The 23379-nt window shown below is 40.9% G+C and overlaps 2 protein-coding genes and 1 non-coding gene across 22 annotated transcripts in view; 2 read left to right on the plus strand and 1 right to left on the minus strand.

Annotated features, from left to right (window-relative positions):
- Positions 1-3730, minus strand: part of BTG4 (BTG anti-proliferation factor 4) — a 28274-nt gene extending 24544 nt beyond the window's left edge. For 5 of the 19 annotated variants that reach the window (XM_081543291.1, XM_081543300.1, XM_081543306.1 and 2 more), the window contains exon 1: positions 3368-3730. The gene's annotated coding sequence lies outside the window, so the exon portion shown is untranslated. Of the gene's footprint in view, positions 1-1638; positions 2979-3367 lie in introns of those variants that run through there. The other 14 variants (XM_081543288.1, XM_081543302.1, XM_081543290.1 and 11 more) reach the window with 5 other exon arrangements.
- Positions 3073-23379, plus strand: part of HOATZ (HOATZ cilia and flagella associated protein) — a 35013-nt gene continuing 14706 nt past the window's right edge. The window contains exons 1-5 of one of the 2 annotated variants that reach the window (XM_081543309.1): positions 3073-3214; positions 4290-4385; positions 5446-5921; positions 6400-6438; positions 6937-7007. In XM_081543309.1, the coding sequence (XP_081399435.1) occupies positions 5696-5921; positions 6400-6438; positions 6937-7007 (336 nt within the window). In that variant the 5' untranslated portion in view covers positions 3073-3214; positions 4290-4385; positions 5446-5695. The remainder of the gene's footprint in view (positions 3215-4289; positions 4386-5445; positions 5922-6399; positions 6439-6936; positions 7008-23379) is intronic. The other variant, XM_081543308.1, reaches the window with a different exon arrangement.
- On the plus strand, positions 21341-21412 carry TRNAC-GCA (transfer RNA cysteine (anticodon GCA)). The gene has a single exon. It is a non-coding gene; the product is annotated as a tRNA-Cys (tRNA).

Raw genomic sequence — 23379 nt, forward strand, 5'->3', positions numbered from 1 at the left:
AAAAAGAAGCTGCTAAACTCCTGTCATTTCTCCTCAGCCTGACCATGTCTTTCTCCCTGACAAAAACTATGGAGGACTTTCGTCGTCGTACAGTAGTTAAGAATCCACTGCCAATGCAGGGGACTCTGGTTCAATCCCTGGTCCAGGGAGATTCCACATACCACAGGGCTACTAGCCGTTGAGCCACAGCTACTGAAGCCCACACGCCGTAAAGCCCATGCCCTGCAACAAGAGAAGCCATTGCGCTGCAACCTGACAGCAGCCCCCTGCTCACCACACCTAGAGAAAGCCTGAGTGCAGCAATGACAACCCAGCGCAGCCAAACATTTTTTAAAAATTAAATGAAAAAAAAAAAAGCTATGGAAGTTAGGAAATGTTCAGACGGCATATCTGTGTATGTTGAAAGCAGTGAATAAGCTTTCACCATCTTTTGTAATTCCCAACTCTCATCACTCTAGTTTTTATTTAGGAGTGGTAAGTTTAGCCAATATAATAAATTTGCTAAAGCAGGATGTATTTGTTTTCTACACTCTTCTTGCTTTCCTCCTAACAACCAATCTCACCTCCTTTCCTTAGTGCACCGTCCCCATCTCCCTAATCACCAAATGCCCAGAAATCAAATACAACAGTAAACAAGCCCCTGAATAGTACCTTCCTGGTACTGTATAAAACAAATGGCAATCTTCTGTTTGGGCATTTAAAAACACCACAAGCATTCTTACTTAGATTAAATCATGGATCTCCCTGGTCTCCAGGCATGTCTAGACATGAACCATAAAGGGAATGAGAGCCTTGGAGTTTCTCTAGTAACTGCAGGCCAAACCAACAGCAACCCTAAGAACAAGCATTCTTTTTTTTTTTAAGCAAAATTAGTCCACACACGTTTGTCTCATTATTTTTTTAGTTGCAGCTACCTACAAAATAAACTGAATTTTAAATGTTTGATTTCAGTAGGCAATGCATATTGATGACTTTTATATATGAATTTTCTTTTTATTATCTTTGAAGAAAAGTTTTAAAAATCTAAATTTCAAGGCATCTACCTGCAACCACTGCCTTGGATGGCAGCAATTCAGCTCAGGTAAGATATGTAAGATGCAGCTAATAATCATAAAATATCAATCAGGAGGAGGTATTAAATATTGTATTGGGTAAAAATGACTAACAATTTGAAAGAATTGCCTTTGTAACCATGTCCTAACCAAGACTTATAAGATTGCATATGGTTAATGGAATGGAAGCTATTTTATCTATATATGTATATTTAACTAGAAAGTACAAATTGAACTCTACAGTTATCTCTAGAGAGTTTAGAGGTTAGCTAACTCTGATTACAGCATGTTGCCTGATAATGACTTGGTATACTATACATGTTAAAGGTTTATGAAGGATTTATGTAATGTGTTCAACAATGTCATACTCTCCCAAAGATATGATGAATACAAATCACTGTTAGTTGTAAATAACCTACCTTTTGCAATTTAACAAGTTAATTTTTGCAGTTAACATTTTCTGTACTGAGCATTTTACACCTTGGTTTCTTACTGTTCACTTTGGTGTACACAGAGCAAATGATGCATTTAACAACAACCAAAAAAAGTACTGTTTTTCATATTCAAAGATAATGCTATAACTTACTCAAATTCATCCTTGAGAAGATGTTCTTCTGGTGTTTTAAGAATGTGAGTTTGGAATGTGTGTTGAATGATTTAGATCATCTGGGCCTATCCATGTTGAGTGGCATCTGTGAGACCACTTGCTGGGTTTAGGGAATCAGACTATAGCTGGGAGTTTTCCTTTGTGGACAATCATTTAGAATTAAGATATTTGGGTCAATAATGCAGTACTCCATCCTGGGTGCATAAAGATCAAAGGGAGGGCTACTTCCAGTTGAGCCCTAGAAAGTGTATAATCAAACAATATTCTTTATTCTCTCCTGATTCATGCACTGAACAAAGGGAACGAGTAACTAAGGGAAAGAATTATTAGTAGAGGTCTCCCAGAAATCCTCACTATCCTCTTTGCTCAATCTACTCCAAATGCACACATAAACACATCTACATCCTCAAATGTGGAATTGGGAGAACCAGAAAATGGAACTGGTCACAAAACACTGTCTTTCTTCCACAGCCCTCACCCTGATCGTCCAAAACGACTCTTGCGTCAAGGACCTACTCTAGTACTGTCTCCTCCATGACACTTCCCTAACCGATTATAGTTCTCCTTCATGCCCCACCCTGCTCACTTCTATTTCTACCCACCTTGGACATTTATTAGGCACTGTCCTGTATAGTAAATAATGTGTGTTCATTTTGTGTTACCATCTAGGTTGTACATAGGAAGAGTGGAATGAACGACCCAAGGGGCTGAACACATAGCAGGGATTGAAATAAACAATGTACCAGAAGTAGGAATAGTTTTGCCTGAAGTTGACCCGGGTTCGATTCCTGGGTTGGGAAGATCCCCTGGAGAAGGAAATGGCTACCCACTCCAGTATTCTTGCCTGGAGAATCGCATGGACTGTAGCCTGTCAGGCTCCTCTGTCCATGGGGTCGCAAGCGTTGGATGCGACTTAGCGACTAAACCACCAAAGCTGACCGAGAGGGTACGAAACTTCGGCCTCGACCTTAAGAGGACCACACTCCCATCTAACTAACGGCCGGTAAGAGAACCCAACGGGAACACAAGAGGGCAGACGGGACCTCCCAGGCACTCCGCCGGCATGTTACAGGCCACTCAGGCCAACCGCTCTTCAGAAAACTGGAGCCAACAAGCTGATACTCCAGCACGCTGTTTTCCCTGACGGGGATCGGTTTTGAAAACTGGGAGGAGGGCTTGGGGTTTCTGGGAGAGGGGGTCGGAGAGAAGGAGCTCCTCGTCCCTTTCGATAGATGAGGAAAAACGACTTCCCAAGATCCGTGCCTCCAGGTCCTGGGCCTCGTCCGGACTGGCGCCCGCCCCCCGCCCCTTCAGGCGGCGTCCTCCCCGCCCCCACCCCCGCCCCTCCCCCACCCGCCCCTCCCCCACCCGGCCCCCTCGCGCCCGCCCCGCCCCCTCCACCCGCGGGGTTCCGAGGGCAGTTGGTCGGCCACGGCCACGGTCACTTGGCCACTCGGAGCGGCGGGGCGCACGGGGTCGAAAGAGCCGGCTCTAAGGGTTGGGGCCCAGAACTGAAGAGAAGTTTCCTGGGGCTGGCCCGGCCCGGCTGAGGGAGGTGGGAGCCGGCCCGAGGAGAGCGGAGGGGAAAGGGAAGGGAAGGAAGGGAACCTGCGCAGCCGAGCCCCGGGAGGTGCAGGAGACTGCGGGCCGGGGACGCGGGCTCGGGGGCCCAGGTGGGGCCAGCCGGCTGGGCGCCCCCGGGAGTCACCTGGGCCTGGGGAGGGGGCCGAACCGGCGGGCGGCAGGTTCCCGCTGGAGCGCCGCCCGCCGGCCTTGCCAAGCTTGCGCGGCACGTCCGGCGGGGGCCCCGCGCAGCCCCACGGGCCGAGCGAGAGTCGCTGGGGGACCGGTTCGGAGGCGTCCTCTGGGGACCCGCGTCCTGGGCCTCACGCCCCGGCACTGTCGGGTGTCTCCCCCGGGGAAATGTGGAGTCGCGGCGGGCCCGATCCCTCCCGCCCGCCTGCTCCGGGACACCGCGTCGGCGCTGCGAACCGTCTGGGAGCTTCGAGCCCGCGGGCGCCCGGTGCTCGGTTTGTAGGCAGTGTAATTAGCTGATTGTACTCTCGTGCTTACAATCACTAGTTCCACTGCCATCAAAACAAGGCACAGCATCACCCGCCGCCCTGCCGGGAGGAAGACGCCACCCTCGGCGGCTAACCGCCGACCCCAAGCGTTCAAGAAGAGTACCCAGGGCTTCGAGATCTGATGCGTCAGCGTTTAGCGCTGCTGGCAGAGCACGTTGTCAGCTTGCTAGTAACTCCCCTGCAAACTCCTGCAAGCTGCTGCTTCTAGATACTGTTAAACTGTTAGCCATCTCGAGGAGTAAAAGCAAGACGGTGTAATCCCATGTAAACAAAGCGAAATCCGTGGTGTTGAATAGCCTTAAGACTTTTTAACTGCTGGGTGGAGCCCCCACGTAGCTTTTAATGCTGTTTGCTGTGATTCGTTGGGCCTGTTTTTCATTATTTAGTAGTTCAGTTAAGTCGCTCAGTCGTGTCGGACTCTGTGACCCCATGGACTGCTACACGCCAGGCTTCCCTGCCCATCACCAACTCCCGGAGCTTTCTCAACCTCATATCCATCGAGTCAGTGATGCCATCCAACCAGCTCATCCTCTCATTATTTTGTAGGGTATTCACCAGGTCACCAAGTGAGCTACTACTGAACCGGTACCTTGCCTATTACAGCGTATGGAGCACCAACCTGAGACGCAGTTTGTGATAAATGTAAACCTTTTTTCCTGTGAGTCTAGTTACTAGGCAGTGTAGTTAGCTGATTGCTAATACTACCAATCACTAACCACACGGCCAGGTAAAAAGATTTGGGAATTCATCCAAATGAACTGCATGTACATATCAATGTGGGGAGGGGGATTGGCGAGGGGGATTGGAATTTGCTGCTATTGCCCTTTGCTTATTTATCAGTAGCTTAACCAAGAGAAAAATCAACATTTTAGGTGCTAAATATATGACGTATGTAATAAATATATATGAATATATATGATTTTTCAATATTCCTTCAGTCTCTGAACCAAAAAATGTTCAGATATATTGGAGAATAGAATTTTTTTCCTTAGCTGTCATTGTATAGGTTTGTAATTATCAACTTTTGAACTATTTCTGTGAGAGACTGTATTAATATCTTGAAAAAATAAAGTGCCTTAAGGAAACGAAATTGTGGTTATTACCAATGTGTTCATGTCCTTTCCTAAATTGGTTTTATGATTTCCATCTCAATTCCTCCCACAGTAATTACTACTTTCTTATTGCTGAAAGAGTTAAATTGTTCCTAGATTAACCAGATCTCCGGGGAAAGCTACACATAACATTTGTAAACATTTTTATAAGAATACATTAACAAAAATGTTTATAGTGTATTTTTCATCCCATTTATCCGGTATACTTAAGTAATCATTTACAACTCTTGCAGTCTAAATCAAGCTTCCGTAAGATTGGCCTTACAGATTCAGGGGGTAAACGTGTAAAAAACTATACACAAGGGTACCTATCAGCCCAGTTCCCACCTTTAGCTACCATAGGCTATGATGTTAGCTGCCCTGTTGAATTCATCAACCAATGCAGGCCCAGAACGTCCCCATAGAGGGTGCTGCGCTACAGCAATCTGGTGTGGAAAAGGGTTTGGGACAGTGGAACTAAGGAACTGAAAGCTTTATTTAGATATGTTTGGGGGAAAGGAAGCTGGTCTGGCGGGGATACGAGGAGGGAGGGTGGGGGTAAGGAGGCTGAGGATGAAAAAGCTGAAGTGCTCTCGCACTGACTCCAACAGGACAAGACGCCCCAGAGTGGATGCTTTGACTCTCCTATTTGGACCCCAAGGCTTGGACAGGTCCCGAAGGCTGTGATCACTGCAGAAATGGGATTCAGGTGACCCACAAGCGCGCGCCAGACCCCAACATCTACCGAGCAAACCAAGGGCTTCCGGCCGTGGTGGTTGCCAACTTGGCGGGTTTCCGGAGTGGAGGGGGGGCGGGGCTGAGAGACGGGCAAAGGAGCTTGAAGAAGCGTCCTGAGTTGCCATGGAAACGAGGCCCAGCAGCAGTCTTAGCAGCCCAGAGGAGTCCTGTGAAGCTTTTCCCCAAGGATTGCTAGTGTTCACCGGCTCTTCGGATCGCGATGCCAACTTGGCTAAGCAGTTCTGGATCGGGGCGTCAATGTACCCCCCAAACGAATCTCAGCTGGTGCTGTCCAGAGGTAGCAGCCAGCGTCTGCCGGTGGCGCGGCCTTCCAGGAGCAGTGCACCGGGTGAGTAACTCCTCTGTAACCCACGGGGAAGATACCAGAGCCCCACCCAGGAGAAACTGCTGAACCTAGTTCTAAAGAAGCTTTCATTCAAATGTCTAAACCTCTATACAAATAATTTTAAAATCATCTCTGCAATTTTTCCACCCCAAAATGATCAGTGGTATCTTTATTCTATCTAAAAGCACATCTGAAAATATCCCTTGGGTTATGACATCTATTTGTCTAAACGGTGTAGAATAGTCTGGGCAAATGTTATATGTTGGCTGAAAGGATATCAAAGACAGTCGTTTACATAGTTGAGTTCAAACATGAAAGCCCTAGAGAAAGTGGAAGGCAGAGTCAATATTAGGAAACAAGTTCCCTGACCTGTAAGGCCTAAGATGGGGAAGCTGCAATTTTTATAGGTATAGAAAACTTAAATACCTTTAATGCTATGGTTTTTCCAGTAATCTCTTTACTTCTCTTTTGTATTTTTTAGAGAAAATTTACTTCCAGCCTTTTTTCCTTGAGGAAAGCAGTAAGTACAAAGTTTTATGCTTTTCAACATACTGATTGCTAGATTCTTTAAAAAATCTAAGAATTTTTTTAAAAATTAAAAAAATATAGGTAATAGGTATAAGGATACAACTTCATACTTTGGCGTAACTTTCTGAAAGCATACCAGGACTCTGCCTCAGGGACCAATTCATTTATCCAGAGGAAAATGCCTAAATTCCTGTAACACTTTGAATAGGAATTGTAATATCTGATACGGCAAGTTTGTTCTGTTTAGAAACCTTTTCTTATCTTTGGACTCAGGCTACTCCTCTTCTAAAGAGATTAAAGGTTCCTTGCGGTCAGAGCTAATTAATTCAGCCTCCAGTTATTTATGAATCTGGTCCATAAAGTTTCAAGACAGTACACATTTATGTTACCTTCCTACTCTATGTGTTACCTTTTAACCTTTAATTTTTATCAACATTATTGTAAAATCATGATAAAATTATTTCAGATTGAATTTGACTGTTTTCTTTAGAGAATAAAGATGTCACTGCTGAAACCCTAAAGATTCAGGAATCCGAGGAGAAAAAAAAGTATCTCCAAAAGGTAGGCCAATATTTCATAAAGTTATTTGATTTTCATTAAAATTTCATTATTATTTTCTGTGTGTGTTTTAGTGGCTCAGTCGTGTCTGACTCTTTTCGACTCCATGAACTGTAGCCTGCCAGGCTCCTCTGTTCATGGAGTTCTCCAGGCGAGAATCCTGGAGTGTGTTGCCATGCCCTTCTCCATTATTTTCTAAATCATCCCAATATTCTTTTTTTTAATATACATATATAGAAATTTTCTGCTTCTGGTGTATCAGCTTGAGCGTTGAAAAACCTTTATTAGAACTTTAATTGAAGATTAAGGAATTCTATTAAACTTTGGCAGTTCTCAGTCTCTGCAAAAGCCCAAGGATGTATAAGAACAATGAAATCAGAGGGAAGTGGGGAAAGATGGATTCACACACCTTCCATCCAATAAGGCCCTAAATCATATAAAAGAGAAATAGTGTAAGAACAGGAAAAAGTGAAGAGAATTGACTGTCTTGCTGTGCTGTGCTGTGTTGCTCAGTCATGTCTGACTCTTTGATGAACCGACTGTCTTAATAGGTCAAAATTAAATGATCAGAGGAATGAGGCTGTCATCTAGAAGCATTTTGACTGAAGGCCACAATTCAACACATTGGTGTTGTCAAATCAACTGAACATGTCTCTTGTTGGTGACATCCCTTGTTTGCTTTTCCTGTTGCAGGCACAGACTTTAACTCAATAATTAGTACAGTGATTTATAGAAACATTTTGTTTGGTTAATGGGGAAATTCCATTCCTGAAACTGTTCCTGTACTATAAAAGCAAAGATAGAGGATTTGTCTGACCTAATGTCTTTAATCACCAAATATATTGGCAAACTGCAAAAGACTTATTGGGAATTCTACATAAATTATGGAACAATGCATTTGAGTTTGCTGATCACATTAGTTCCCTTTATGGACTCTTGGTGATTCCTCCAAACAAATTAAGTGATTACAAATAGTCAGCATTTTCTCCTCTCCTGGGGATACTATATACTGTATATTTATACCAGGACTTAATGAGGGGGAAGAGAACTTAATTTTCAGTGAGGCAAAAATCATTAAAATTCTACTTCTTCAGCACACTTTAATTTCATTTTTGGAAGGGATTAGAAATAAAAGATTAAAGGCAAACTATTTCCAATTTTTATCATTTTTTGTCAAACAATTTAAGACAATTTGAGGAGTTACAAGTGAATTTTCTGTTAACAAACTATTATATATTAGTAGTCTTAGAACTGATTTCCTTTTCCTCGGGTTCTTCTATTATTAATTAATTAATACCCAGATATCTACTGAGAACCTGTCACATGCCAAGTACTATCCTAGATGCCGGGAATATAAAGATGTATTCCCAGACTTCAAGGAGTTTATAATCTGGCGGGGGAGAATGCCAATTAAATAATGCATTATTATGATAGATATATGCACATAATACATTATTATGATAGAGATACACAGGTAGAACTATGGGAACACATTGAAGGACATCAAAGTGAAGCTTAAGTATTCAAGAACTCTTCCCAAAGGAACTTCGTTTCAAAGAATGTATAGAGTTGACCAATCAAGTAATATCCTCCATGCTGAACTAGTTATCTTCCTAAAACCCAAGTCCTGTTATGCTGCTTTCTTACTGTATTTGTCTGCTAGGGTTGCCATAACAAAATACCACAGAACAGGTGGCTTAAATAACATAATTTTATTTTCTCACGGTTCTGAAGGCTGGAAGCCTGAGATCAGGGTGCCTCCAGAGTTGGTTTCTGATGAAGCCTCATTTCCAGGCTTCTGGAATAGATGGTCACTTTCCCATTGCATCCTCACATGATAGCAGGAGCTCTGGCGTCTCTTCATCATCTTATAAGGACATCAGTCCTATTATATTAGGACCCCACGTTTATGACCTCTTTTAACTTGAACCACCTTTCTAAAAGATCTGTTTCCAAATAGAGTTACAGTGAGGGTTAGGGCTTCAACATAGAAGTTGCAGGAGTGGGGATGGGAATGATATATTTCAGTCTATATATCTGGTTTCATTTTTCTCCCTGGCTTTTCTGCAGGATGGAGACCAAACTCTCCAGCTTGGTATTCAAGTTCTTTCCCAGACTGACCATGACCTGACCGTCTTCTACCACTCTCCTTCCTTCCCCTATTCACCAGCCCCTACCCCAAAAGCAGCCTCCTCTGTACAGTTGGTTCTCAACCACTAGGCTAGGGCACACTGTGTACCCTTTGCTCTATGTGCTGAGATAAAAACTGGGTAAATATTAATATATTTTTGCTAAACCTAAACATACACATTATTCTGTGATATCTGCCAAATTGTACATTAAGTCAAGTGGGTTCTTCAGTTCAGTATAAACAAGACTCTATCTGTTGAGAGTAGAAGAGGCCTAACCAAGCAGCAAACCAGCAGGGCAGAAAGAGAATATTACTGAAACTGCTTTGTGAGGATATAGGAGAGCTGAGTCAGTATGATGCGATACAATTAAGAGAATCATGTAATAATTGAATGCTCTTAAAGATATGCTCTTTACCATCTGAGCCACTGGGGAGGCCAGTGGATGTGAACTTGGACAAACTCCAGGAGATGGTGAGGGACAGGGAGGCCTGGCATGCTGCAGTCCATGGGGTTGTGAGGAGTTGGACACGACTTGGCAACTGAACAACAACAATAGATGTCCTCAGATACCATTGTGATATAGTACTCAGAACACCCAATTTAGTGAGTGCGTACCATGTGGTATGTATACTAAGCTAAGCACTGTATATGCATCAACTTATACTCTCCTTACAATAACCTCATGATGATTATTCCCATTTAATCAAACAAAGCTTAAATGATCTTCCAAAGTTCCTACAACTGGAAAGTGGCTGAGTCTAAATTCAAAGCCTGTATCCTAATTCCAAAGCCTGTGAGTCTCATTTTATAACACTGATTGATGGCCATGGTATTGTTCAGGTATGCTGCTGAAGATCCTAAAATTCAAAACTGTGGTATGAATACAAGTGTGAGAAACAGTGTTTCCAGCCCTGTGGAGCTGTACACTTTCTTCAACCTGCAGTGCACTTTTGTGTGTCTTCCTAAAATACTGTCCCACGTTTACCTTCAAGTTTCAACTCAAATACACCTTCTCTCTGAAGCCTTCCCAGAGGTGACTTGGACACCACCGAATGAATAGCTCCCTTCTCTGTGCTCCCAGAGCAAGTCATGATCTGTGTTATAGCTGCGTGTGGACGTTTCTCTCTCTCCTGCTAGATTCCAGGCACCATAGTGTAGTGGACTTCGGAGACAAGCTGGGTTTGGAAGTCTGACTCTGCCACTTACTATCTCAATGACCTTGAGAAGCCTTCTTAACCCCTGTAAGGCTCAGCTTCCTCAGACAGAGAAGAAGCAGTGATAAAAATATCCCCCTCATCCAGTTGGTATAAGATCTGTAAAACACATGACCATCATTTGCTCTCAACAAATGCCAGTTCTCTTTTCCTCCATGAGAGCAGAGGTCATTTCCTACTTGCTTGACCCTGGTGCTCGTCTACCTATTGAAACTCAATAAATATTTGTTGATAGAATAAATAATGGCATAATTGAGTTAACGAATGAATGAACATATGCTCTATACAGTGATAATGTCATTTTGGTTAGCCTTTTGCATGTATATACACCTGACAAATTTTTCTAGGCCAACAGTTTTTGCAAGAATGTTCTTCAAAGCTAGTCTATTTGCAAATCTGCTTTAGGATCAATTTAGCACATGCCCTCCCTTCTCAGTTTTGCTTTTACCTCATGGGTCTATATATTATAGGAGGAACTGTGACTCTTTGTAATTACTAAAACTTAGACTATTTTTGGATGACACTGTTTTTTTAAGATTGTAGTACTCTCTTTACATTGCTGCCACCACCATTCTAAAATTTTCAGCTTGATGTCAGAAAATAAATGGGAGTGGGAGGTTCTATTTAACTAATAAAACATTTATAATGATCTATTTAATTTGCAGATCTTCAACATGTTTTGAACATATACATTTGTGAGTAAATTCCTGGTTTAATTTTCGTTCTAAAATGGGAAACAATATTCCCCATTAAGTCTCTTAAAGTTTTTTTTTTCACAGTCTCCTTAAAATTAATGAAAATCTAAAAATTTATCTCTCTCTCCTAAAAATACCTTTATAGCTTTTCTCCCCAACTGATATTGATTGATTTTTTCAGTTGTTGAACTTTTTTAAACTTTAATGTTATCCTCCATCTTGGAATATCTTCCAGGTATACATTATAAATACTTTGGTTAGTGGAAAAAGTGCTATTAATCACAAGTACTATTTCTGTGATGGATAGCCATGGCAGAAAATCAAGAACAATTTGAGTCCATCAAGATTAAATGGCTTACTCTGTCCATAAAGGAAACCTTATAGCTCTGTGCTGGCCCATTATTCTTCCTATGAGGGTTCTAAAGTAGTCTGAAAACATTATAATAAATGAATAGTCAGCTAATTCTTTGAAATCATAAAACTAATTTGCTTTTTAGTTTTGCCACCTTTAAGAAAGCTCTTTACCTGATTATCTCTTTATGAAAATGATTATAAATAATTCATTTTCTGGGAGGGGAAGAAAAGATCAGAGCAGTACTTTAAGGCATGTATATAGATAACATATTCATAAACATCCATCTGGAATCAGAGTTTAATGTGAGTGAATATAAACTAAGGGTTTTTAGAAGGAAAAGATGCCATCTGCGAATCAGCAATAAAGATATACCCTTTATCAGGCTTCCCTGGTGGCTCAGACAGTCAAGAGTCTGCCTCCAATGCAGGAAACCTGGGTTCAATCCCTGGGTCAGGAAGATCCCCTGAAGAAAGAAATGGCAACCCACTCCAGTATTCTCACCTGGAGAATTCCATGGACAAAGGAGCCTTGTAGGATACAGTCCATGGGGTCGCAGAGTCAGACATGACTGAGCAACTAACATTTAAATCTGTTCAGTCTCACAACGTGTACCACCAATGCTAACTATTGGGTAAGTCTGCCTCAAAAGTCAATTTGCAGGCTTCTCTGGTGGCTCAGTGGTAAAGAATCTGCCTGCCAAGGCAGGAGACACGGGTTCAATCCCTGATCCAGGAAGATCCCACATGCCATGGAGCAACTAAGCCTCTGCACCACAACTATTGAGCCTGTGCGCTAGAGCCTGGGAGCCACAACTGCTGAAGCCTGCACACCCTAGGGCCTGTACAGCCACAAACAAAGCCACTGCAATGGAAAGCCCGCGCTGCAATGAAGACCCAGCACAGCCAAAAATAAATAAATAAATTTTAATATTTTTTAAGAAAAACAAAATTCCTATTTCTTAAACAAAAAAAGTCAGTTTGCTATATGACACTTCAGTGAACCAGAAGCAAATCATTCTATGATATCATGCTTAGAAGAAGAATTTAAGAAATTTCACAAAGATGCATTTTTAGATACCAAATCATAAAAGTGGAAACCTTTAACGTTATCCTCCATTATCTTATACTTTGAAAGGATACTCAGAATCATTGTTAATCAGTTTTGTAGAGCCAAACCAAGGATGTAAGGAATTTCCTCAGTATCATTGCCCAGGAAGTTCAGTTAAAAGAAAATCCTTTTTGGTATCAAAGTGCCCAGGAATGGCTTCCCAGAGAAATCAAAATTTTCTCAGTCTCAGCGTTACCTGGCTTTGTTTTAATTTTGCTTTCCTGCCCTCATGTAATAATAAAATTCCTTTTCCTCCATAAAATGAATACCATTAGGAAGTGGTGGGTTTCTCCTTCACCAACAAAATACTTATTTAAATTCTTGTTGTTGCAAATTTGTCAAATAATTCAAGTGGAAGAATCATAAAAGCAGACTGTGCATTCACCGTAGCAAGCAAATATTTTGGTAGCAAATGATAATTAAAAGATTGCATAAATATGAATTACTCTTTTATATCCTCTGTTGTACCACTTTGTCTTCAAACATTATTCAGTCTTGAGAAACATTTAAGGTTGACAGATAAGGTTTCCTTCTTAATCTTCTAAACACCTACAGTCCACCAAAGGCTTCCCAAGTGGTGCGAGTGATTAAGAACCTGCCTGCCTGCCAATGCAGGAGACAGACACGGGTTTGATCCCTGGATTGAGAAGATCCCCTGGAGGAGGGCATGGCAGTCCACTCCAGTATTCTTGCCTGGAGACTCCCATGGACAGAGGAGCCTGGTGGGCTACAGTCCACAGGGTCACAAAGAGTCAGACACAACTAAAGGGACTTAACACACATACACACACACACACAGAGTCCACCAAAAGATGCTTGGGGTGAGAAATGATATCTGAGATCAAATGGTTGAATTCATTGCCCCAGACAGACCCAGCCCCAGAGTTGGATAAGGTCATGACCCAAATGCATCTCATCTTTTTTTTCAAAGATCTGTATCTCTTCTATTCTGTATACATTCACTTTAAGAACAAAATAAAAGCATTTTAAGCCCTATAGTACAATTAGGCAAGGACCCATACTATCGCCTGGTAAAACATGATCAAATGAAACTATTGAGCACAGAACAAAGCAAGGAAGATCATGTATTTTTTTTTAAATAAAGTCAGAACTATTTGATTCCAGCTACGTTGAAGCCTTATTGTTCAAATTAGTAAACACCCTTTAAGCAGTGAAAGTGAAAGTGAAGTTGCTCAGTCATGTCCGACTCTTTGTGACCCTGTGGACTGTAGCCTACCAGGATCCTCCATCCATGGGATTTTCCAGGCAAGAGTACTGGAGTGGGTTGCCATTTCCTTCTCCAGAGGATCGTCCCGACCCAGGGATCAAACCCGTGTCTCCCGCATTGTAGGCAGACGCTTTACCATCTGAGCCACCAGTAGGGTTAATCAAATAGAATTTTTTGAAGAACAGGGTAATTCTGTGGATCAGGTCACTCAGAAAATAATCGCAACATACCTGAAATCAAAACCATAGTCTACCTTTTCCCTTTGCCTCTGCGAGAGGCAAGATAAAAAGAGCTGTAGGTAAAATATGTTGGAGCCAGATAAGAGAGTTAAAATTTTTCTGTATCTACATTTACTTCCTCATTTTATCATTTTCTGTGCTGAGGTGTTTTAGTCCCAGGAGGTGTGGTCACGCAAACTCTCAAAGCCTGATACAGCTGTTTGTCTATTTGGCTTCTGAGATTTTGCAGTTCCCCAAGCCACTGTGTTGGTGCTATAGTCAGTCCTTCTTACTCACAATTCCATATTTGCAAATTCACTTACTATGCAACAGTTTATTTGTAACCCCAAAATCAATACTAGTAGCATCTTTGTGGTCATTGGAGGGTAATTCACAGACCAGTGAAAATTTCGAGTTGCCCAACACACATGTTCCTAGCTGAGGCTAAACAAGACAATGTTCTGCCTTCTTGTTTCAACTCATACTGTAAACAGGTGTCATTTTTGTAGTTTATTAAGTGCCATGTTTCTCACTTCTTTAAATGATTTCACTGATAGCCTCCAAATGCTGAAAGACTGTGTAGTGTTCCTAAGTGCAAGAAGGTTGTGACGTGCCTTACGGAAAAAATACATGCATTAGATAAGCTTGATTCAGATATGAGTTATAAGTGCTATTGGCTATGAGTTCAATGTTGGTGAATCAACAAGCTATTTTAAATAAGGTGTCTGTAAAGAGAAACACATAAAACAAAGTTGTATATTGATGAAATGTGGTAAAACATTTCACATTGGTGAAATGTTGAGATCAAAGGCAGACCTAGGAACCTAGGAGACACGGCCACCTCTGTGCTGAGTCGACAGTTTCTTCTGCTTGGAAATTCCTTTCTCCCATTTCTCCCTTTAGCCAATGCCTGCTTGTATTTAAAAACACTTCAAAAATAATCACATGCAAGTCTTTCCTTACACTCACTCTTCCCCAGATTGATGCAGATGCCCCTTCCTTTGTGCTCCCCTCGTACCCTGTACGTTCCCTGGTCACAGTTCCTGACACATGGTGGTAAGGTGGAGCTGAGGTGTTCCTCCTGCAGGCTCTAAATTCCTTAAGGAAAAAGATCGTGACTTCCCTGACTTTATAATCACAGGAACTGACAAATACCAGATCATCTCCTACCCTACCAAATAAATGCTTATGAGCGAACAAATAGATTATTTAACTTGTCTGAACCAGACACCTGCATGATAGCCCAGTTCCTTGAGCTAGATAGCTTATGAGGTACTCATTTCATCAGAGGATGGCCCAAAATAGAATTGACCAAGACTCAGAGCCTCACAGGTTCAGAAATACTGAACAAACATGTAGGCAGTTGCAAAAAAACGATGTCCAAGCAACAGACCAGAGTGGAAATACAGTCTGTAAGCCACAGAATAAAGTCACAGTCAATGAGCATTATCTGTTCTCTGAAGGAACTGACACCAGGAAAAGGCAGTAGATAGAAATTTAAGGTCATGGTGCCAAGGTTCAACAGCGTGTAAGAGAAACCTTGATATGGGAATTGCAGTGCAGCATCAGGACTAGAAAATAAGTCAAGGTCACTGTCCTCAACTGTCTGAGATACTGGACAAAGACACAAGACAAAAACTTGAACACATGGGACAAGACAATATATACTAGAACTTAGGTACAGAGATAGACTTGGCTATAAAAAAAGGAAGCAAATTCCTAGAAGCATGTATCTTTCACCCAAACTCCAATCACATTCCTAAACGTTTGTGTCATTCCTTACTGCCATACCCGGATAGCTACTTTAGAGCCATCGATGTATGAGACAAACAAATTCACCTAACTATAGTAATTCTTTCTTACAAAACCAAAAAATATTGTTCAAAAATCAGTTTACCAACAATTGATTTTATTGTTGAGATAAAAATCTGTTAAATAACTTTTTAAGAAAGAAAATGGCTTATTTTCATCGTAGCACTAATTCAGTAATTTATTTGAAAAAAGTTACAATTTATCTAAACTTTGAAACTTTTATTATAAAGGAGAAATTTTTAGAACAATGAGTAAGTAAAAACAGAAAGAAAAAAGATAACGTATAAGATACATTTAAAAGGTAATATGAAATAATAGGGAATTCCCTGGCAGTCTGGTAGTTAGGAGTTTACATTTTCATTGCTGTGGCCCAGTTGAAGAACTGAGATGCTACAAGCCACATGGTATGGCCAAAAGAGAAAAAAAAATCACTGTTGGCCATAAATGTTCCAAACAGATATGATGTAGTTGTTGGTGTAGGTATAGAAATTAGTCTTTATGTGTGAAGTTGAACTGGACATTATATGCATCTTGATTCATACATTAATATAGGTGAGGGCCATACACTGAAATGTGGGGTCATGGGGCCAAGTTGAAATTTACAGAATGTTTGCCAAAAGCAGCTGAAAACTTTGTACCCTTATAAAAAGATGTAGGCAAGGTAAGGGCCGAAACTGAAGAGGCAGTGTCCAGCTCAGGCATGAAAGGTCAGACAAAGCCATCAACAGGAGGGTGAGTTCCAGAGTCAAAAGGTAGGAGAATCCGATTTGGAAAAAATTGTGCAAGGTTCATTTGACAAATATTTGTTGAGAATCTCTGTTAGTCTAGCATTGTGCTAGACACAGGAGTACAAGGATGAACAACAACAAAAAAACAAGCATTAAAGTTACAAACTCTGCCCTTATCTGACACTTGTAATCTAATCAGTGAGAGAGATACTTATGAAAGAATTATATGTGATGTTAGGAGAAGATCTAATCAGGCATTATTGATCCAATCAACAGAGTCGGGAAATTTCTTTGCAGAATTTCTGCAAAGATTCAGCTGAGATTTGAAGGAAGAATGGGCTTTAATTAGGCCAGAGATGGGGTGGAGGGAACATTAAGAGGACATTCTGGAGAGCAGAAACAACTTAGTGCCTGTCTGAAGCTGAATGGCCAGTGTGCTGATGGAAAACTTAGGCCATAGTACTTAAACAATAAGAAGCCATTGTAGGGTTTCAATTGGGGGGAGGATAATAACAGATTTATTTGAAAAAATTTAGGAGAATAGGTTGAAAGTGGCCAGAAGTAAGGAAACCAGAGTGAAAGCCAGTGCAATTATTCAGTTGGGAGGTGATGATAGCTTGTATTAGGAAAAAGTAGATGGATTTAAGAGATATACTTAGGAAGAAAAATAATTAGGACTTGAATTGTGTATTGAATATGGACAGTGAGGCATAGCAAGGTATCGAAGATAGTATCATGGTATCCTGTCTTGCAGAACATGATAGATGGTGCCATTCAATGTAACAGGGAACATTAAATAAAGATCAGGTTGTTGCAGTTTTGCAGGGAGGGGGAAAGGGTTGTTGTTCAGTCGTTAAATCATGTCTGACTCTTTGTGACCCCATGGACTGCAGCACACCAGGCTTCCCTGTCCTTTACTATCTCCAGGAGTTTGCTCAAATTCTTGTTCATTGAGTCAGTGATGCTATGTAACCATCTCATCCTCTGCCACCCTATTCTTTTGCTTTCAATCTTTCTCAGCAACAGGGTCTTTTCCAATGAGTTGACTGTTCGCATCAGGTGGCCAAAGTATTGGAGCTTCAGCTCCAGCATCAGTCTTTCCAATGAATATTCAGGGTTGATTTCCTGTAGGATTGACTGGTTTGATCTCCTTGCAGACCAAGGGACTCTCAAGAGTCTTCTCCAGCACCACAGTTTGAAAGCATCAGTTCTTTGGCACGCAGCTTCTTTATGGTACAAATCACGCATGTATACATGACTACTGGAGAAACCATATCTTTGACTATATAGACCTTAACCGGCAAAGTGATGTCTCTGCCTTTTAATATACTGTCTATATTTGTCATAGCTTTCCTTCCAGGGAGCAAACGACTTTTAGTTTCATGTCTGTAGTCACTGTCCACAGTGATTTTGGAGCCCAAGATAATAAATTTTATCACTGTTTCCACTTTTCCCCCTTCTACTTACCATGAAGTGATAGGACCAGATGCCATGATCTTAGTTTTCGAATGTTGAGTTTTAAGCCAGTGTTTTCACTTTCCTCTTTCACTCTCATCAAGAGGTTCTTTAGTTCCTCTTTGCTTTCTGCGATTAGAATGGTATCATCTGCATATCTGAGGTTGTTAATATTTCCCCTGGCAATCTTGATTCCAACTTGTGATTCATACAGCCCGGCATTTCTCATGATGTACTCTGCATAGAAGTTAAATAAGCAAGGTGACAATATACAACCTTGTCATGCTCCTTTCCTAATTTTTAACCAGTCCATTGTTCCATGCCTGGTTCTGACTGTTGCTTCTTGACCTGCATACACATTTCTCAAGAGACAGATAAGGTAGCTTGGTATTGCCATCACTTTAAGAATTTTCCACAACTTGTGATCCACATAGTCAAAGACTTTAGCATAGACAATGAAGCATAAGTAGATGTTTTTCTGGAATTCTCTTGCTTTTTCTATGCATCAACTAATGTTGGCAATTTGATCTCTACTCTGCCATTTCTAAACTAGCTTATACATCTGGAAGTTCTTGGTTCACGTACTACTGAAACTTAGTTTGAAGGATTTTGAGCATAAACTTGCTAGCATGTGAAATGAGAGCAATTGTATAGTAGTTGGAACATTCTTTGGCATTGCCCTTCTTTGGGATTGGAATGAAAACTGACCTTTTCCAGTCCTGTGGCCACTGCTGAGTTTTCCAAATTTGGTGGCATATTGAATGCAGCACTTTAACAGCATCATCTTTTAGGATTTGAAACAGTTCAGCTGAAATTTTGTCACTTCCACTAGCTTTGTTTGTAGTAATGCTTCCTAAGGCCCACTTGACCTCATACTCCAGAATGTCTGGCTCTAGGTCCACGACCATACCATCATCATTATCCAGGTCATTAAGACCATTTTTGTGTAGTTCTTCTCTGTGTCCTTGCCACCTCTTCATATCTCTTCTGTTTCTGTTAGGTTATTACCATTTCTGTCCCTTATCGTGTCCATCCTTACATGAAATGTTCCCTTGATATCTCCAATTTTGTTGAAGACATCTTTAGTCTTTCCAACTCTATTGTTTTATTCTATTTCTTTGCATTGTTTATTTAAGAAGGCCTGCTTATCTCTCCTTGCCATTCTCTGGAACCCTGTATTCAGTTGGGTGTATCTTTCCTTTTCTCCTTTGCCTTTCACTTCTCTTTTTTTCTCAGCTATTGTAAAGCCTCCTCAGGAAACCACTTTGCCTTCTTGCATTTCTCTTTCTTTGGGATGGTTTTGGTCACCACATCCTGTACAGTGTTGTGAACTTCTGCCCATAGTTCTTCAGACACTCTGTCTAACAGATCTAATCCCTTGAATCTATTCATCACCTCCACTGTATAATCAAAAGGGATTTTGTTTAGGTCATACCTGAGTTGCCTAGTGATTTTCCCTATTTTCTTCAATTTAAGCCTGAATTTTGCAAGAAGGAGCTCATGATCTGAGCCACAGTAAGCTCCTGGTCTTGTTTTTGCTGACTGTACAGAGCTTCTCCATCTTCAGCTGCAAAGAATATAATCAATCTGATTCAGTATTGACCATCTGGTGATGTCCATGTGTAGAGTTGTCGCTTGTGTTGTTGTAAGACAATGTTTGCTATAAGTGTGTTTTCTTGTCAAAACTCTGTTAGCCTTAGCTCTGCTTTATTTTGCACTCCAAAGACAAACTTGCCTGTTCCTCCAGGTATCTCTTGACTTCCTACTTTTGCATTCCACTCCCCTATGATGGAAAGGACATCTCTTTTTGGTGTTAGTTCTAGAAGGTCTTATAGGTCTTCATAAAATCATTCAGCTTCTTCAGCACCAGTGATTGGGGTATAGACTTGGATTGCCGTGATGTTGAATGGTTTGCCTTGGAAAAGAACCGAAATCATTTTGTCATTTTTGAGATTACATCCAAGTACTGTGTTGCAGACTCTTCTGTTGACTATGAGAGCTACTCTATTTCTTCTAAGGGATTCTTACCCCCAGTAGTAGATATAATGGTCATCTGAATTAAATTCACCCATTCTCATTGATTTTAGTTCACTGATTCCTAAGATGTTGATGTTCACCCTTGCCATCTCCTGCTCGACCACATCCAGTTTACCTTGCTTCACGGACCTAACATTTCAGATTCCTATGCAATACTGTTCTCTACAGCATTGGGCTTTACTTTCACCACCAGACACATCCACAACTGAGTGTCATTTCCCATTTGGACTGTCCTCTTCATTCTTTCTGGAGCTATTGCTAATTGCCCTCTGTTCTTCTCTAGCAGCACATGGGACACCTTCTGACCTAAGGGGCTCATCTTCTGGTGTTACATCTTTCTGCCTTTTCATATTGTTCATGGGGTTCTGAAGGCAAAAGTCCTGGAGTAGTTTGCCATTTCCCCCTTCCAGTGGACCACATTTTGTCAGAACTCTCCACCATGACCTGTCAGTCTTGGGTGGCCCTGCACAGCATGGCTCATAGCTTCACTGAGTTACAAAAGTCCATTCAGTTTAGACCCATGGAGTTTGAAGTGCCTTTGAGATAAACAATGATAAGTCTATTTGAGTGTCAAATAGGCCTGTAAATATGTGAGCTACAGAAATATGGGCCAGAGATGAGATAGACTCATCTAGATGGGGAATCCCCCACCTGCTCCTTGTTACAACATGGTGGACAGGATAGACATACCTGAATGATGAGGTCAGTTCATCCATTCATCACATCTGTATAACCAGCAGCATGATAAAAACCTTGAAGCTGCTGCTGCTGCTGCTAAGTCACTTCAGTCGTGTCCGACTCTGTGCGACCCCATAGACGGCAGCCTACCAGGCTCCTCCGTCCATGGGATTTTCCAGGCAAGAGTACTGGAGTGGGGTGCCATTGCCTTCTCCGAAACACCTTGAAGACTCAGTAGTTATTTGTTTGCTAAGGACAAATCTTGGTGATTATTGTGGACCAAGTCAGCAATAATATATAATTCAATCACATATAGAAATATCTTTAAAATTGTTGTTGTTGTTTAGTTGTTAATTCGTGTTCTACTCTTTGCGACCCCAGTGACTGTAGCCTGCCAGGTTCCTCTGTTCATGGGATTTCCCAGGCAGAATATTGGAATGGGTTGCCATTTCCTTCTCCAAGGGATCATCCCGACCCAGGGATCAAACCAGAGCCTCCTGCATTGGCAAGTGGATTCTTTACTGATGAGCAACCAGGGAAGCCCATAGAAGAAAGGTTTCCCTGACCAGAAATCAAACCTGGGCCGCAGTGGTGAGAACACCAAATCCTACCACTACACCACCAAGGAATGTCAGGTTGTCTTTAATATATCTATACTTTATTGAATTTTAAGGGCTTCCCTGATAGCTCAGTTGGTAAAGAATCTGCCTGCAGTGCAGGAGACCCTGGTTCGATTCCTGGTTAGGGATCTGCTGGGGAAGGGATAGGCTACCCACTCCAGTATTCTTGGGCTTCCCTTGTGGCTCAGCTGGTGAAGAATCCTCCTGCAATGCGAAGTTCAATTCCTGGGTTGGGAAGATCCCCTGGAGAAGGGAAGGCTACCCACTCCAGTATTCTGGCCTAGAGAATTCCATGGACTGTATAGTCCATGGGGTTGCAAGGAGTTGGACACGACTGAGCTACTTTCACTTATTGAATTTAAAAATGTAATATTCATTTTATGATCATATTTTCCTCAACATTAAGATTCAAGTTTCACTTATTGCTTTTTAAAAAAATAAGTGCCTTTTAAAACAATATTAAAGCAGTTTTTCACTTTTCTGTACACATGAAACTAACAACATTGTAAATCAACTATACTCCAATAAAAATTTTTTAAAACAGAAATAAAAAATAAAACAAGCTGGGGAAATTTTTTAAAAATAAACAAATAAAGCAGTTTTAAAAATCATTTATGCTTATTTTTTCCTACATTTGTTTCATGTGACACTTAAAATGAGAGCTATGCTCTTCACGTAATTACTATTGGTTTCCCATTAAAATATATATAATAAAATTAAGAAAAACTATGTAACAGAACCAACAAAATACACATTTTCCTCCTTCAAAACAGATAAATTCATATTTTACCAAAATCTACATTTAAGAAAAATTGTATTGACTCCCTTTTATATAATGACTGATATGTTTTTCTCATTTTTGTAAGCCATTATTTTTCAAATGAAAATTATATATGCCAGAGCTGGGAATTGAGCCAGGATCAGGCAATTTCCAGGAGGTATGAAAAGGTGCTTAGACATGCATTTTTTTTTTACAGGTCAGCATTCTTCCTCCCTCCAATTAATAATCATCTAGCACCTTCCATCCACTCCCATAGATGATTGCCTTTAGGTCTACCTTCTAAATATAAGATTAAAGCTGGAGAAAGCCTTTCAACTGATTATTCAGGCTATCTTTTAAAGTGCATGGTAGACCATTTGAGGTCCAACATTTCTGTATCTTATTATAGTAGATATAAATTTACTGTATGAAATTTGTAGAATCTACATAGCAGATTTCACTTAATAGACACAAGGGATGGTAGTAAATTAATAGTTGAAGCATTTTGTTATCAAAATCAACAGGCCAAGAGGCCCATACTGCATTTTGGAATCAAGTCCACATGTGACACATAGTTTTACCTTAAACCAATAGTAATTTTAACCTTCCTTAATTGCATTTTAACAGAATAGAAATGGCACCTACTCAAGATTAAGACTATGTAGACTAAGAACTAAGATTCTCTAGTGATCCCTTTGGGCATTTAACTTGAAATTCTTGGCATAGGAATAAAAATTAAATTCTAGAGGTGCAAGAAAAAAATTTGATAATGTTCTCTAATCTCTGTAAAACCACAGAACCTTGGTTCTGCTTAGATAGTATTCTAAAATTGGAATGTAATTCTCGTTGTATACTTGTATCAAAAGTCCTATCATAAGTATTTGCATGCGTGCTCAGTCGCTTGGTCATGTCTGACTCTTTGTGACCCCATGGATATAGCCACCAGGCTCATGTCCATGGAACTATCTAGCAAGAATACTGGAGTGGGTTGCCATTTTCTCCTCCAGGGGATTACTGATCCTGGGATCAAACCTGAGTCTCCTGCTTGACAAGTGGATTCTTTACCACTGGGACAGCTGGGAAGCCCTATCATAAATATTTAAGGTACATTAAATAAAATGTTAGAAAGTTCATCAATTTATAAGTACCCCTACAGTTCAACTATTCTTTCCCTTGAACCACTTTTTGCAAAGTGCTACATGATCCTATAAAATAAGTAAATTAGCTTTTTATTGGAATATAATTGTTTTACAATGTTATGTTAACTTCTGCTGTGTAATGAACTGAATCAGCCATATTCATACATAAATCTCATCCCTCTTGAGCCTCCCTTCCA

This window comes from Giraffa tippelskirchi, chromosome 11 (assembly GCF_054371585.1).
Source record: "Giraffa tippelskirchi isolate mGirTip1 chromosome 11, T2T-mGirTip1v1.2.pri, whole genome shotgun sequence".
NCBI lineage: Eukaryota > Metazoa > Chordata > Mammalia > Artiodactyla > Giraffidae > Giraffa > Giraffa tippelskirchi.